The sequence below is a fragment of the Canis lupus genome, chromosome 32 (genome assembly GCF_003254725.2).
Source record: "Canis lupus dingo isolate Sandy chromosome 32, ASM325472v2, whole genome shotgun sequence".
In the NCBI taxonomy this organism is placed as follows: domain Eukaryota; kingdom Metazoa; phylum Chordata; class Mammalia; order Carnivora; family Canidae; genus Canis; species Canis lupus.
In genome coordinates this window covers 1040929-1057889 of record NC_064274.1, presented here as the reverse complement: position 1 = coordinate 1057889, position 16961 = coordinate 1040929, and the positions used below count along the sequence as shown (strand labels likewise).

General features: G+C 39.2%; 1 protein-coding gene across 21 annotated transcripts in view; it reads left to right on the top strand.

Moving 5' to 3' along the window:
- The window catches only part of CCDC158 (coiled-coil domain containing 158), a 127621-nt gene that overhangs the window by 37731 nt on the left and 72929 nt on the right, over positions 1-16961 (top strand). For 18 of the 21 annotated variants that reach the window (XR_007407832.1, XR_007407833.1, XR_003128024.3 and 15 more), the window contains 7 exons: positions 696-840; positions 7515-7732; positions 12372-12481; positions 12596-12923; positions 13285-13361; positions 14196-14306; positions 15117-15231. Coding sequence is in view for 17 of the 21 variants with exons in the window: in XM_025427333.3 (XP_025283118.1) it covers positions 771-840; positions 7515-7732; positions 12372-12481; positions 12596-12923; positions 13285-13361; positions 14196-14306; positions 15117-15231 (1029 nt within the window). In the remaining 4 variants the exon portion in view is untranslated. The remainder of the gene's footprint in view (positions 1-695; positions 841-7514; positions 7733-12371; positions 12482-12595; positions 12924-13284; positions 13362-14195; positions 14307-15116; positions 15232-16961) is intronic. The other 3 variants (XM_049105070.1, XM_049105073.1, XM_025427394.3) reach the window with 3 other exon arrangements.

The window sequence follows — 16961 nt, the reverse complement described above, 5'->3', positions numbered from 1 at the left end:
CCATCCATTCTCTACACGTATGTGCCCGCAGGGCTGATAGATAGACGGTGGGAACAGTTTTGGAAAGCGCTTTCCCTCTGTTAGCAAGTAATTTGAAGGTTGTAGTACTCTGTCATCTAGGGAGGCTGAAGGCATAGAACCCATGTGCTTTTATTCATTTGTTCTCCTTGTTGATTTTATAGTTATTTTCAGAGGATGAGGGGGAGATTTGAAATCAGGCCACCACCATTGTTCTCCAAACCCAGAACGCTTCTTGGCCTAATCTAAAATTATGAGCACTGTTTGAACTTTTATTAATGATTTCCACTTTGCTGATTTATGGGGTTTTTAAAAATTAGTTTGTGACTTTTAATGAAGATATTTTCTACCGTTATTTGACAATGTAACCTTATGAGAGGGACTTAAGAAAAAACTTTGCCCTTTGAAGCCGAGTACTAATCATAAACCTAATTAAAATACTAGTTTTTAATTTTCAGGTTGTCTTTAATAAGCTACTTAGACATGAAAAAGCAACAATTTTTTGCAATCAGATTATATTCACTTATTAATTTATGTAGTGATAAAATATTTCTGCATAAATATTTTCCTGGTGAAGAGTTATTACTAAATTTGAAATATGAACAAAGTCAGTTCCTCTTCTGTGAATTTTGTTCTCATAATACCTTATTAATAAAGATCAAATCCCTGTCTTCTAGAGATAAGAACTTAAAGAACCAAACAGGGAAGCACTCCTATTTCAAGATCTCTAAGAAGAGGTAGCAATAATTAATATGGAACAAAAAGCTGGTGAACCAAATAATGAAGATCTTTTATCAAGTAGTGGTATCACATCCAATGGAGGTGCGTATTCTTTATCAAATAAAATGGGGGGGGGGATTGGAATTAAGCAGCCCTTATTTTTTTTTTTTTAATTTATTTATGATAGTCACAGAGAGAGAGAGAGAGAGAGAGAGAGAGAGGCAGAGACACAGGCAGAGGGAGAAGCAGGCTCCATGCACCGAGAGCCCGATGTGGGATTCGATCCCGGGTCTCCAGGATCACGCCCTGGGCCAAAGGCAGGCGCTAACCTGCAAGCAGCCCTTATAATATTCATCCAGGCTGCTGTTTTTTAGTATGTTTTGGTTTTAACTGTGCAGGGTACTGATGGTGGTCATGAAGGTTTATTGTTTAAAATTCTACTTTTTTTTTTTTTTTAATTCTACTTTTTGAGGAAGAAAATGTTTAGTCCTTTAAAATACCCTATTTTTAAGCAAATTTTACATTATTTTTTTTTTGGTTTAAAAATGGTTTCCATGTTGAGGAATTTCAACATGCTCCATGTTTCCCTAATGCCTTCTCTTCCCTGGTCCACTTGAAGCCAGATTTCCCTATCATTTTGACTCCTTTTCCCTCCCCACCCCCATCCAGTTGGGCATGCTCCTTCCTGTCTAGGCAGTGGCTTCCCTCTCCATCACCTGAGCCAAAGGCAGGCGCTTAACTGACAGAGCCACCCAGGTGCCCCACTTTTTGTGATTTTAAACATTTATATGGCTTAGACCCACACCTGGAGATTCTGATTCACTAGGTCTGGAATGGGGCTTAGGCACCACCGGATTTTTTTTTTTTTTTTTTTTTTTTTAAGATCCCCAGGTAATCCTGATTTCAAATAAGGGTTGAAAACAACTGCTCTGGATTCTGCCATTCTAATTGACTCTTAAATTAAAACCTCTTCTTATCCTCACTTTCTGTTTCATATATTTTTTTTTCTGTTTCGTATTATTATTTCAGTTAATCACTTGCCAATCTCTTAAACGTCCTTTTTCTCTTATTATTCTGTTACACTTATAGGAAAACCCCCATCTTTATCAGGCTGACCACCTTCTCCATTTTTGTACTGGGCTTCTGGACGCTTCTGCTAGAGAAAATATACAAATTGTGGATTTTCCACCAGTTTGCCACTTCACAGTCTCCCATCTCTGCTGTATCCATGACACTGCTAGAGGAGACTTCTCATGATCTTAGGCATTTCTCTCCCATTTCCCATAATACTTATTTCAAAATTATGCCATTCTCATGTCCCATGCCCTGCCCCCTTCTTTCTCACTCTCAAATAACATCATTTCCTAATTTCCAGAGACATTGGATGCCCTTAGGCTGGTACTCTCTTACCTTCTCATGCCCTGCTCCAAAACCCACCATTTTTCATAATCTGTGCCTGCATTCTTTCATAGCTCCGTGTAAGAGTCAGCTTTTTAATTTGCTACCCATGACCTAATTCCTCTGCCCACTGTCACCACGTTCACTGCTTCAGAGATTTGGCTCCACAGATTATCCCCACTCACTCTGTTAGCTTCAGTCTCTTCTCGCCATTTGCACTTACCCATCTATGTAAAAATGCTAAATCTCTTCCACCCTCAAAACACTACAGATACAACAAACCAGAAAAACAAAAAATAAAACTTTTTCCTCAGCCTGTCCTCCTCTATCTCTTGTTTACTTCATAGCTGTGGCTTCTGAAAGACAATTTTGTATTCAGTGTCTTTACATCTCCACTGTCCATTGGTTCTGCAAACTACTGCCTTCTGGCTTTTGAACCCAGTACTCAAATGAAAGCACTTTGACAATGTGACTAAATTTTCCCTTTTTTGCTAAATTCTGTGACCTATACCTGGACCCCAACATTTTGTTTTGAAATTTTTTAAGCTGTTGAAAAATTGAAAAAAATAGTACATTGAATGCCGTAGCGGTTGTCAACATGTTTATCATATTTGATTTATTTGTGTACCTACAATTTATATTTCACTTACCTGAAATTGAAGTCATCACGATTCTTGTCTCAAAATCTGAACATGCATCTCCTTAGATAAGGATGATTTCCTATATCACCACATTAAAATAAGAAAATCACTATCAAATGCAATGTCACCTTCTTTGTATTAATATTAAAATTTACTTAGTTGTCAGTATATAAAAAGTCTTCATTAGTTTTTTTAATGTAATCAAAGTTCATGATTTATATTTGGTGGTGGTTCTCTTCATCCTTGCTCCTTTGTTGTTGTTTCTTATGGCATAGGCTTTAAGAATTCAGACCAGTTGTATTATAGGATATCCGACATTCTAGATTTTTGATTGTTTCTCATGTTTAGATTCAGATTTGTTTCTCATGTTTAGATTCAGATTAAACTCATTTGGCAAGAGTTTGTGAATATCCTAGTACTAAGTAACTTTTTTTCCAGTGCTTTTAGTATCTATTGAAGAGCCTTGCTCAAATTAATGATTACATTGTTGATCTTCTAATTTTACTGTAGTTATTAGCTGGCATTCCTCAGGCAAGAAGAACTTTCCTTTAATTATTATCACTATGGATCCATAGATAGTTCTTTAGTTCAAAGTGCTATAATGCTTTGCTGCCACTAGTGTTTTTAATACTCAACTGTATCACATTTGGCCAGTCCTTTTATTTATTTTTTTTTTAATTTTTATTTATTTTTAAGATTTTATTTATTTATTCATGGGGATCCCTGGGTGGCGCAGTGGTTTAGCGCCTGCCTTTGGCCCAGGGCGCGATCCTGGAGACCCGGGATCGAATCCCATGTCGGGCTCCTGGTGCATGGAGCCTGCTTCTCCCTCTGCCTATGTCTCTGCCTTTCTCTCTCTCTCTGTGTGTGTGTGTGTGTGTGTGTGTGTGACTATCATAAATAAATAAAAATTAAAAAAAAAAGATTTTATTTATTTATTCATGAAAGACACAGAGAGAGAGAGAAGCAGAGACACAGGTAGAGGGAGAAACAGGCTCCATGCAGGGAGCCGGATGTGGGACTCGATCCCGGGACTCTAGGATCACACCCTGGGCCAAAGGCAGGCGCTAAACTGCTGAGCCACCCAGGGTTCCCCTGGCCAGTCCTTTTAACCTGACTCCCTGTGTCTTTTTTTTTTTTTTTTTTAAGATTTTATTTATTCATGAGACACACACACACAGAGGCAGAGACACAGGCAGAGGGAGAAGCAGGCTCCATGCAGGGAGCCCGACGCGGGACTGGATCCCGGGTCTCCAGGATGAGGCCCTGAGCTGAAGTGGCGCTAAACCCCTGAGCCACCCAGGCTGCCCTCCCTTTGTTTATTTTTAAAAAAAATTTTTTTAAATAATAAATTTATTTTTTATTGGTGTTCAATTTGCCAACATACAGAATAACACCCAGTGCTCATCCCGTCAAGTGCTCCCCTCAGTGCCCATCACCAGTTCACCCCCACCCCCTGCCCTCCTCCCTCCTCCCTGTGTTTAAAACATGACCCACTTCATTGCTCTCTGGGACATCAAAGTGTTCCGGGCTCACATTGTATTTGGCCTGTTCCCCCAGGCCTGGAATGAGCCATTTCTCTAAGGAACTCTGGTTTCTTTCAAAAGGGAATAGTATATAGAATCCAGGATCTTATGTGCATATTGCTACTGAGGTAACATTTGTGCCTGGGAGCATTCAGTGGATAAGGTTTCAAAATAGATTTTTTTAAATCAGAAGTTCACATAGTTAACTCAAATCCAGATCCAGTACTATGGAGTTCTTCCTCGTCTTCCCTCATTCCATATCTACATCTCCTCAACAGTGAAAATTCTAGTTTCCAAAACTTTCAGCATATTTATTCATTTTCTCTCTTCCACAGTACATACAGAATAGTTCTAGAATTATAACAGTGCTACCACCATGAACGACTTACCTGCCAAGGGAAGCTCACTAAGACCACACAGAGCACTATGTTCTAACGTTACTTGAAGGAACTATTTCTCTCTGTGACATTATGTTATCAACTTACTATATACACTTAGGTTTATTTGTTTTTGTTAGTATTCAACCTCATGTTATTTTTGGAATATGTATAACACGTGTACGGCATACAGTAAAAACCTGATGAAAGGTATATTTAGTAGAGTCTTGCTGCCAACCCTATCCCCTCTACTCTATTTCTACCCATCCCCTATACCTCTATAGATAACCATTTTCATGAGTTTGTTTTATTCTTCCAGTGTTTCTTTTTGCAATATTAAGCAATTGCTACCCCTCCCCCCACATATGTACATGCTTAACACATACACTCATTTCTCCTTTTGTAGAGGAGGGATATTAACCTCTACCTATTAGAGGGAGGACTATCAAAGAATTTATGGACATATTTTCAAAGCACCACAGTTTACCTCTGGTCACAAATTTACATTTCTCTCACATGTGGAGTGCCTTCACTCCCTCCCAAGAAGGCCCCTAACAGTCTCATCCCATTATAGCATCCATTCATTCAAAGGCCAGAATCTCTTTATTGGAATTAGATTCAGATGTGGATGAAGCTCCTCAGTTCTAAGTCCTTAAATACAGCTCCCTGAGTTGGGTTCCTCTTCATCTGAAGACCTGTGACAGCCAACATACAATGTCAGGCAGGCCTAGGATAACCGCCATCAAAACTACCATTCCAAATGAGGAAAACAGGAGGCTCACAGTTCATCACAATTCTGAAATCTAGCTGAGCACAAGTTGACCATGCCCTGATTGGGACTCTGGCCTAGAAATAATTCTCCATGGTTCTTAGTGCCATTCTCTGGACTCTTGGGTCTAACTCTAAGACGACCTTCCTTTTACATATAAGGTAGCTTATGTTTTCAGCCTAGGGGCTTCCAGCCTGCCTATAGGAAGGCCTCTTTTCATCTCACACTGTCTCTGCAGCTCAGTCCAAATCAGTGGTGTTTTTTGAATATAATTCTCTAATATCTTTGTGGGTTTTCTGTGAATCTTCCTGGGTTTTCCTTCCTTGTCTTCCCTTTAACTATTGGTATTTTGTCAGAGTTCTCTTCTTATTCCTCTTCTCTTTTCACTCTATACACTGCCCCTGGATGATCTCATTGACATCAAGGATTCGCTAGAATTCAAATGCTGATGATTCCCAAATCCTTATCTCTGAAGCAGCACCTACTCCTGAACTCACAAGTCAAACAGCATTACTTGGATGTTGAAGCTCAAAACCCAAGAGAGACCTTTAACAACTCCCTGTCTTTTACTTACTACATGTATTTCTCAAATCCACACTCTTGAGTCTGTCACCACTGCCTCTCCTTTAGGGTAGACCCTTACCATCTCTTGCTTACATTGTTGAAAGCCTTCTCCAATTTGATTCTCTCTTTTTTTTTTTAATTTTTTTTAATTTATTCATGAGAGACAGAAAGAGAGACACAAGCAGGCTCCCTGCGGGGAGCCCAATGTGGGACTCGATCTCAGGACCCCACCGAGCCATCCAGGCACCCCCAACTTGTTTTTCTACCTTCAGTTTTATCTTCATCTCGTGCATTCTCCACACTGAAGCCAGAGAGCCTTTTCAAACCACAGACCTAGTTAACTACTCTTAAAATCTCAAATCCATTAATGATTTCCCAAAGCTTTCAAGATGAAGTTCAGATTCCTTGGCATGACCACAGGGTCCTTCATAATTTGGCCTATATCTTCATTTTCATATCTGGCTACTTCCTTTCCATCACCCAAAATATACTATGCTGTCTCCAGCCTTCTCACCAATAATGATAGTGCTCCCACTGCCTACAATGCCCTTCCTCTTCTTAATATGCTTCAAGCCTCATTCAGTTCAGGTATCACTTGATCACTATCAAGTGAGACTCCCTCTTCCCAAATCTCTCTCTCTCTCTTTTTTTTTTTTTTTTTTTTTAATTTTTATTTATTTATGATAGTCACAGAGAGAGAGAGAGGCAGAGACACAGGCAGAGGGAGAAGCAGGCTCCATGCACCGGGAGCCCGACGTGGGATTCGATCCCGGGTCTCCAGGATCGCGCCCTGGGCCAAAGGCAGGCGCCAAACCGCTGCGCCACCCAGGGATCCCCTCTTTTTTTTTTTAATAGCCAGAATGCAAAATTTTATTACTGGTTTCAACAACAACAACAACAACAAAAAAACGAGTGGATACACGTAGAAACATGGGCAGCATCTCCCTCAGCAGGCAGGATGAGGAAGGCAGGCAGGCGGGGTAGGCTTAAGATATTCCCCTCTGTCCAACAGAAGTAGAATCTCAGGGAAAGGGTCAGGTTCCCTCCATCCAGCTGCAAGCCCGGAGACTACTTCATTCAGGGAAGCCCAGGACAGCAGCTGAGGGCAGAGGCTGAGCAGCCAGGGGCCAGGCCTGGGGGAAGGTGTAGAGAGGAGTCCTAGGCTGACATCACCAGGGGGGTGTCATGGACTGAGGGTTCTGCAGATATGACATGACCACAGCAGAGATGGACAGCATGAAGCTACTCATCATTTGTTTAGTGTCCTCAGAGCTCTGGGAGTTGGCAAAGCTGATGAAGGGTGGACGTCTACTGCTCCTTCATCAGCTTTACCAAATCTCTTTTTTACCTAGTGCTTGTCTCTCCTAAGCTCCTACTCATCTTTTACTTGTCTCTTTTCATGAGACCTTGAGCATCTTCAGAGTTCAATAAGGAAAACACCTAGGATAATGTTTACCACAAAATTATTTTATTAAAAGTTGGTTAATTCTTTAATATTTAGGTTCTTCAAGTCCATTTTTTATGTCATCTGTTCGTGGTACAATAATTGAAAACACATCTTCAGCTGGGACATTGGCACAAATTCCTTTTTTCCCCAAATATGAAGTGGAACTTGATTCTCCTAGGAAAGTCATCCCTTACCCTGGAAAGGAACATATTGAACGTGTTTTGGAAGAATATTCACATCAAGTCAAAGATCTGCAGAGAAGACTAAACGAAGTAAGTTACATTCTTTTCTTCCAGTACTCTATGCCATTTGGGGATGGCAGTGAGACATGTTGCCTTGGAACAGAACCTAAACTTAAAACTTAATAAACACTTAACATGGGATGCCTGGGTGGCTCAGTGATTGAGAGTCTGCCTTTGGCTCAGGGCGTGATTCCGGGATCTGGGATCGAGTCCCATATTGGGCTCTTTGCATGGAGCCTGCTTCTCCCTCTGCCTGTGTCTCTGCCTCTCTCTCTCTCTCATTCTCTGTCTCTCATGAATAAATAAATAAAATCTTTAAAACAAAACAAGGGGGATCCCTGGGTGGCGCAGCAGTTTAGTGCCTGCCTTTGGGCTCCCGGTGCATGGAGCCTGCTTCTCCCTCTGCCTGTGTCTCTGCCTCTCTCTCTGTCTCTCTCTGTGACTATCATAAATAAATAAATTAATTAAAAAAAAATTAAAACAAAAACATTTAACAATGGATTTATTGGTTAAACTTGTTAATTTGGCTTATGCCTTCTTTTTTATTTTAAAGATTGTATTTATTCATTCATGAAAGACAGAAGAGCAGAGACATGCGCAGAGAGAGAAGCAGGGTCCCTGCAGGAACCCAAGGCGGGACTCGATCCTAGAACCCCGGGATCATGCCCTGAGCCAAAGGCAGTTGCTCAACCACTGAGCTACCCAGGTGCCCCTAATTTGGCTTATGCCTTCTATTTCAGTATTAAAAATTGGGCACATGGGATCCCTGGGTGGCGCAGCGGTTTAACAAACGCCTGCCTTTGGCTCAGGGCGCGATCCTAGAGACCCGGGATCGAATCCCAAGTCAGGCTCCCGGTGCATGGAGCCTGCTTCTCCCTCTGCCTATGTCTCTGCCTCTCTCTCTCTCCTGTGTGACTATCGTAAATAAAAAAAAATAATAATAAAATAAAATAAAAATTGGGCACATGAAGTTTACATACCTTTTTTCCTTTTGTTAATAGAATGTCTTGGTTTCATGGTTAATTTTAATGAAACTTGAATAGCTCAAAATGTTATCATAATAATTGGTTCAGGCCTACTGACCTGCTATCATGATAGCTCATTTTTCTTTACAAAGCAGTTGTAAGAGTAGGTTTTTAGATATATGTAAATAGCTCAGGCTAATTTCCTCTTCTTTATATGGCTGTCTGGCAAATTCTTGATATCCATCAAGACTCAGCTAAGCATTTGCTTCTCTGAATCCTTTCCTCTAAACAGCATTAAGTATATTCTCCTCTGTACAGCTGTTGCCCTATGTGCACATGTCTACTGTAGTATTTAGCACATTACTGTATTTATTCACACATTGTTCTACCTTATCAGACTGTGTAAATACATTTAGGGAAAAAAAACCACAACTTAATATTAAGTGCCGAGAATCATTACCTATTATATCATGTACAAGGATACAGAGATGAATAAGGTAGGACTCATAAGAAGTTCATAGACTTGAAGAAGAAGAGCTGGTATATAAACAAATAGTGACAATACTTTGTGATGACTGCAAATAAAGAGGGTGGGTGGGATGGATGGATAGATGGATGAAGCACAGAGATACCAATGAGGGAAAGAGACAGTGCCTTACTGTTGTGCCCAAGATTGCGAATCCAAGAAACCACCAAGGAGCCGACACCGAAGAGGGTTTATTTACAAGCTCGAGCTTGGGTCCAAGTATACTCGACACAGTGGAGCAGGGACTTGGACCCCGAGGTGGTTTTTAGCTTGTTTTAAGGGCTGGTCTAGGGGACCTCCAGAAGGGGTGGAGCCATTTTTCAAGTTCTGTTTACATTCTGATATGGGGCTTTCAAGGGCGTTGAGCTCTGTTCTTATTCTAATAGGGGCTTCCTGCCCCTGGCTTGGGCTCTGTTCTCATTCTAATATAGGGCTTTCTAGGATGTTAAGCTGTAAACTGTTTTTTTTTTTCTGTAACTGAAGTAATGTAAATTTCAGCTCTTATTCACAGGGGCCAGGGATGGCTGGACTTGTGCTAACGCTGAACTTAAAGTGGAATGGCCTTAATTTTCTCGGCCTCCACATTACTTAATTCATTTTCCATGTCCATTCTCTGGCAGAGGATCTGACACTTGATTGGCTCCCAGTAAATATGTGTTAAATCTCTAAATGAATACAGGGCTATTAGGATACTTACAATATTTAGCATAAAACTCCTATGTAACATGTGCTAGGTGCTGGGTCTAAAAAGATGGAAAATACATGGTCATTTTTTTTAAAAAGATTTTATTTATTTATTCATGAGAGGCAGAGACACAGGCAGAGACACAGGCAGAGTGAGAAGCAGGCTCCACGCAGGGAGCCTGACGTGGGACTTGAGCTTGCGTCTCCAGGATCACACCCTGGGCTGAAGGTGGCGCCAAACCACTGAGCCACTGGGGCTGCCCTACGTGGTCATTTCTGTATGCACATTTATAGTCTGTGGCTGAGATATTTATATAGAAAATGATAGTAACAATGAGATCTGTGCTGCAGTAGGAATAAGCCATGATGCTAAATCCCATTGCTGTTTTACCTTCCTTAGAATTTTAAGCAACATTTCACATAGGTGATTATCTTCTTCCTCTTAAGTATTCTTTTCTCCTAGGTCCCTTGAAAATAAACTCTCTTGACTTTCCTTGAGCTTATTCGTTTTTGTTTTTTTGTTCCAGTAGAACCATCTGAAAATAGTCATAGTGATTCCCACGGCTTCTGTTGCCATTTATATATCAATGAACACTCAACTTATATTTCTAGTACAGACCTCTTACTTTAGCACTGCATGTACCTACTTGACATTTATACTTGAAATGTCTGAGGGTCTATAAACTCAACATTTCTGCCTGGATACATGATCATTCCCCCAAGCCTACCCTTCTCCCAGTGTTCCTTCTAATTGTATGTGGTGCCACCTTTACATAATTACACAAGCAAAAACTTCATTTATATTTTTTAAGGGGGGCACAGAAGGAGAGACTCTTAAACAGACATAGAGCCTGTGGGGCTTGATCTCACAACCCTGAGATCATGACCCGAGTTGAAATCAAGAGTCAGACGCTTAACCACTGAGCCACTCAGGCACCCCCAAACCTCATTTATTCTTGATACCTCTTCCCTGGTGTCATTTTATCACCATATCCAGTATATCTCATATATATTTCTCAGATTTCCTTTTTTTTTTTTAATTTTTATTTATTTATGATAGTCACACAAGGAGAGAGAGAGAGGCAGAGACATAGGCAGAGGGAGAAGCAGGCTCCATGCACCGGGAGCCTGACGTGGGATTCCATCTTGGGTCTCCAGGATCACGCCCTGGGCCAAAGGCAGGCGCCAAACCGCTGCGCCACCCAGGAATCCCGTCAGATTTCCATTTCCACTGTTGGCATCCATAGTTCAGACTGTACTGTAGTTATTCACCTGGACTATAAGAGGAAAAGATAAAGGGCCTTAACTTTATATTGACTTTATAGACATTGTCAATTGCAGAATCAACTAGTATCCTTTTACACTTGCTCTCCAGTGTAGTGTTTTTTTCACCAGAAAGTGTATGCCTTTATCATATGCTTTTTTAAAAAGTTTTTTAAAAGAACCGTCATGTAGGTTTTCTCTCAAATCCTCCTCTGATCCAGGACTCTTCAAGAGTCATCTGTCCTATTTTCTGGCTTAGATGAATTTCTTAGGTCTGTGTATAACTGTTTTCTTCTCATCACAGCTTTCCTGATTGGATCCATGATTTCTAGGATTCATTGTTTTCTGTCTTCCTTTTTCTGGATCTGCTTCATTTAGTCAAAGTACATCTTTAGAAACTTAAGAAAGGTACATAGGCATATATTTTATGGACCTTTGCATTCTGAGAACAACGTTAGCTGGGTAACATTGAAAGTCATTTTCTCTCTGCAAATATAAATTTTAGGAAGCGTTCTTCTATTGCTGTATTACTTTGTTTCTTAGGATCCTTTTTTTTCTGGTGTTTGCTTCTTTGTTTCATCTTGGACTCTTGTATTTTATAATCTTCCTTCAGGTGTCCATGAGTATTTGTTGGTTGATTGGTTAGTTGGTTGGTTGATTTTTGTTCATACTCAAGGATGAGCAATAAAAAAGCTGATGGCAAGCTCTCTCAATAGGCAGAATTTGATGGCTTGGCTTTGGGATAATTAGGTGGTATCAGTTGTTAGGCTGGGAGGTCTCTCTCAGTGCCTAATTTTAGAGATCTTCCTGAATTTCTCTGTAGTAGAACACCTTGACTTTTGGGTGGTGGTTGTCTGCTGTAGAGTTTTCAAGTGGGTTGGAGGTGAGGATGGACTTTTCTGTATATAGAATTTTAACCAATTTTCCTGTTTTCAAAAATAAAAATTATTTCTGTATTTATCTTGAGCTAGAAGTCTGATTTGTTTTAGAAATAGTGTTTTGGTTATTAAGTAAAGAATAAATTGAAAGGGGCCAAGCTTGAGACAGTGAGACTAGTTAAGATAGTTCAATAATCTAGGTGAGAAATGATTAATTAGGCCCTGAAGTATGGTGAAAGGAGAAGGAAGTACACCTAAAAATAAATTAATAATCTATGGATTTTTGGAAAGTATTAGCGTTAAGAAAAGAAGTTCCTCTGGTAAAGACTGATTTACCTGGCATTTTTTTCTAGAGCAATGAATTGCATGAGAAACAGAAGTTTTACTTAAGGCAGTCAGTCATTGATTTGCAAACAAAACTTCAAGAGATGCAAATGGAGAGAGATGCCATGGCTGACATCAGGTTGGGAGTTGTTACCTAAAATTATTTTAAAATTTTACTTTTTGTAGTATAAAATTACTTGTGTGAATATGACCTTTATGAATATTATTTCTTCTTCTTTCACTTATTTCATAGACGAAGGGAGAGTCAGTCCCAGGAGGATTTGAGAAATCAGCTTCAAAATACAGTTCATGAACTTGAAACTGCCAAATGCCTTAAGGAGGACATGCTGAAAGATAGCAACATGCAAATAGAACAGCTGAGAAAGATAATGCTTAGTCATGAGGGAGTGCTTCAAGAAATCCGAGCAATCCTAGTTGACTTTGAAGAAGCCTCAGGCAAGAAAATATATGAACAGGACAGCATGTCTGCTCTCCACTTCCGCAACCTGGGCTCGGCTATTAGTAAAATCTTAAGAGAATTAGACACAGAAATTTCTTATCTAAAAGGGAGGATATTTCCAGTAAGTGGTGAGAACACTATTCAATTTTATATTAAAATCCATTAAGAGAATAGTATTAGATGTGTATATTTTTTTAAGTTCTTAAAAGCAAACCAAGTTCTCACTTTTGTTTTCTAAAATAAGTTATTTCCACAATGACGTCTCAGTAAATTAAGGGAACTAGCTTGATTTGTCTGTATGGCTTCCTGAGAGTATAACCAAAGTAAGTGATCTAATAAAATATGGTGATAAAATGTATTAAGTTTCAGTATTACTTTTATTTGCTTCTTTCTAAAGTGTTCCTTTAGTTGGAAAATCTCCAACTTTTCCAAGATGTAGATTTACCAATCCATAAATCAGCATCTCTTTTTTATATAACTAGGTAGAGGATCAGCTTGAAGCACTGAAGTCTGAATCACAGAACAAAATAGAATTGCTTCTTCAACAACATCAAGATAGGTGGGTTTCTGACTAAAGTATAGAAAGTCATAGTGAACTAAACCATAGGTTTACTAAAATCCCTTATCAGCAATTCCAAAATCTAAAATATTCTGAAACAAAGAAGTTTTCTTCATAGGTTTATGGCAAATTCATGTGAAAGGGAAAATTTTTCTGACATTTGTTTAAAAGGTTCAGGAAAATTTTATTCAAGGCTTTTGCAATAGGGGTTCTGTGTTAGGGGACAAAGATGAAGCTCAGCTCTCCTAATACAACCAGGAAGGTAAGGATTTTCAGCCAAGGAGCAGATGAATGGGACAGTAGAGACATCAAAGGTAGGGAGATTCTCACTGAACTGACTTAGCCAGATTCTTACTAAGCCTGGGCAGGCCAGGCCAGTGGGGGTGAGATGGGAGGGTGATGGGTGCCAAGGTCAAGGCCTTAGAAGAAGACTCAGAGGAGCCTGACTAAAGTTTGGTCAAGGAGAGAGTCTTTGTCAGTCATTTGTTGGCAAAACCTGACTTGAGCTTAATGTAAAGCTTTATGATGTAAAGTCTTTATGATTTAGTGTGAATATTTAAAATCCTGTTGTTGTGTTTGCAATATGTTACAGGACACTTCCCCCCATGTGTGTCACATAATATATAGTACTTGTAACTTACTACCGTTGTAAATTTTTTTAAAGATCTGAATTTTTTTTTATAAAGATCTGAATTCTAAAACCTAAAATGAGCAGCATCTTCAAAGTCAAAGCAAAATACTAAATTTAAGAGTGTTGAAAATCATTAATTTTTGGAATAATCAGCCAAGCAAAGTCTTATGTATCAAATAACAAGCACTGCATTTTCTTTATAGGATTGAGCAGTTAATAAGTGAACATGAAATCGAAATAACAGGACTTACTGAGAAAGCTAGCAGTGCTCGAAGCCAAGCCAATAGCATCCAGAGTCAACTGGAAATCATTCAGTATGTTTGTCCTGGTAGTTTGAAATTGGTAGTTATTTATCTTCATTTTAGAGATACCATTTTCATTAATATTCTGTCCTAAAATCTTTTAAAATTTGCCTAAAAATTCCACAAGGAAGTAAAACATTTCTAATTTAAATGAATGGAAAAGATTACTTAAGAGATAATATTATATGATTACATGGAAGTATTATTGCAGGTATTTAGGCCTCTTGGAATTGGATGTTTTAAATATTATTTATGATAGGCATACAGAGAGAGAGAGAGAGAGAGAGAGGCAGAGACACAGGCAGAGGGAGAAGCAGGCTCCATGCACCGGGAGCCCGATGTGGGATTCGATCCCGGGTCTCCAGGATCGCGCCCTGGGCCAAAGGCAGGCGCTAAACCACTGCGCCACCCAGGGATCCCTTAAATATTATTCATATTACAACTGATAGAACCAAAGACACACACGCACTGTATATGTGTGAGTATTAATATATATAAATAGAATACACATGAATACATATAAATAATTTTATAATTTGAGCTTATATAATTGAAACTTTTTATAGGGACATTTTCAATCATATATGAAAATAGAAAAAAAATAGTACAGATGAACTCCTATATACACTATCTAGTTTTAACACTTAACAATGTGATTGAGTGGAAGCTTTAAAGAAGCAATTTTGGAAAATAAAAGATTTTTGACCTATTAATGCCATATAAAAGAACTAGAGAAAGTATCTAAATGCTAGAGTATGCTTAGGTATCACACTTATTCTTAGTTTGCTATTTGCTTTTACTCCCCTTTAAAACCCTTCTTAGAGAACAAGCAAGAAACCAAAATTCAATGTATATGCGACAACTCAGTGATCTGGAATCTACTGTTTCCCAGCTACGTTCGGAGTTAAGGGAAGCCAAAAGGATGTATGAAGACAAGGTGAGGTTAGATTTTGCTGCTGTGCTTCCACAGACTATTATACACAGATTTAATTATACATGTTTTAATAGTTTATTTGAAAATGAGGAATCAAAGTAATGTCAAATTAAAAGCAGCTTTTAAGATGGAGTAGGAGGACACCAAATATCAATATGTTAAGTTATAAACAATTTTAATTTAAATTGTTTGCTCAAATTAATTCATCTGTAGAAGAAAAGTTTTGCATATTTCAAGTTAAATTTCTTAAAAAAATAAGTTAAAATAAGACTACTAAAATTATTTTTACAAGGCTTATTAGCTCTAACAAATATTTTGCTACCAGGTGGTCTCCCCCTACCACTCATTACTTCAGAGTACCTCCTAGGTTTTACTTCAACTCCCAGTTATTAATCACTGTGTGACTAGCAAACTGAATTAATAAGATCAGTCTAAATAAAAAATAATTAGGATAAGTTTCATCTTTTATCACACAATTCTTATTTTTTTTTATTTATTTATTTTTTTCACACAATTCTTAAACCCAGATATTCTTATTTGATATTCTGTTTTTTTTTTTAATTTTTTTTTAAATTTTTATTTATTTATGATAGTTACAGAGAGAGAGAGAAGCAGAGACACAGGCAGAGGGAGAAGCAGGCTCCATGCACCGGGAGCCCGATGTGGGATTCGATCCTGGGTCTCCAGGATCGCGCCCCGGGCCAAAGGCAGGCACCAAACCACTGCGCCACCCAGGGATCCCAATATTCTGTTTTTTTGTTCTCTCACTTTCCTACAGCTAAAAAGGAGCTATTCACTGTCATTATCAACCGATTATCCAGAGCTTATGTTTTTGTTAATCTCAAGCATATGCAAAGCAATAGAGACCCTAAAAATCAAGCAGAGAGTTACCATTCAGAGGAGCTTGTGTTCTTCATTCCCTGTAGGAAGGGTAGCCAACTATGCATGCCTGTTTGCCTGTGACAGCCCAGTTTACACCTGCTACTCCAGGGTCCTATTTTGTTTTTTTTTTTTTTTTTTTTTTTTTTTTTAATTTATTTATTTATGATAGTCACAGAGAGAGAGAGAGAGGCAGAGACACAGGCAGAGGGAGTAGCAGGCTCCATGCACCGGGAGCCCGATGTGGGATTCGATCCCGGGTCTCCAGGATCGCGCCCTGGGCCGAAGGCAGGCGCCAAACCGCTGCGCCACCCAGGGATCCCCCAGGGTCCTATTTTGTAAACACCAAATCTACAAATTGACTCAGTTTGGAAGACAAACTCTAATAAGTCATCCTAAAACTCTAATAAGTCATCCTACCTATCTGAGAACCTCCAGTTGTAACCATCATTGTTAGCCAACTTCTCACACATTAGCTGATTGGGAAGAAATAGAATATAAAGGAAGCCGCCAGATTCCTCTAAAAAGTAGCCCAGTTCTACAGGGTAACAGTACAAGGACAAAGCTTCACATGGGAAGAAGCAGTTGAATACTGCAGCTCTAGTTCTTCCGGACAGCCGTTTAATTACAGTCATTTAATTATACTGTCCCCCCCCCCCCCCCCCCCCGCCCCGCTGGCCACAGGAGGGGGACTCTTCCTCCTTGGTTCTAGTTTAAGCACAGGGTATAAAACCTCAACCTTAATTCCCTGTGGCACAGCTAAAATAAGAATGGAAAATTTAGACGTGGCTTTACTAAAATCTAAACAATAAAGACTAACATAAAACTATATAATCTCAGTTATGAGATTTGGA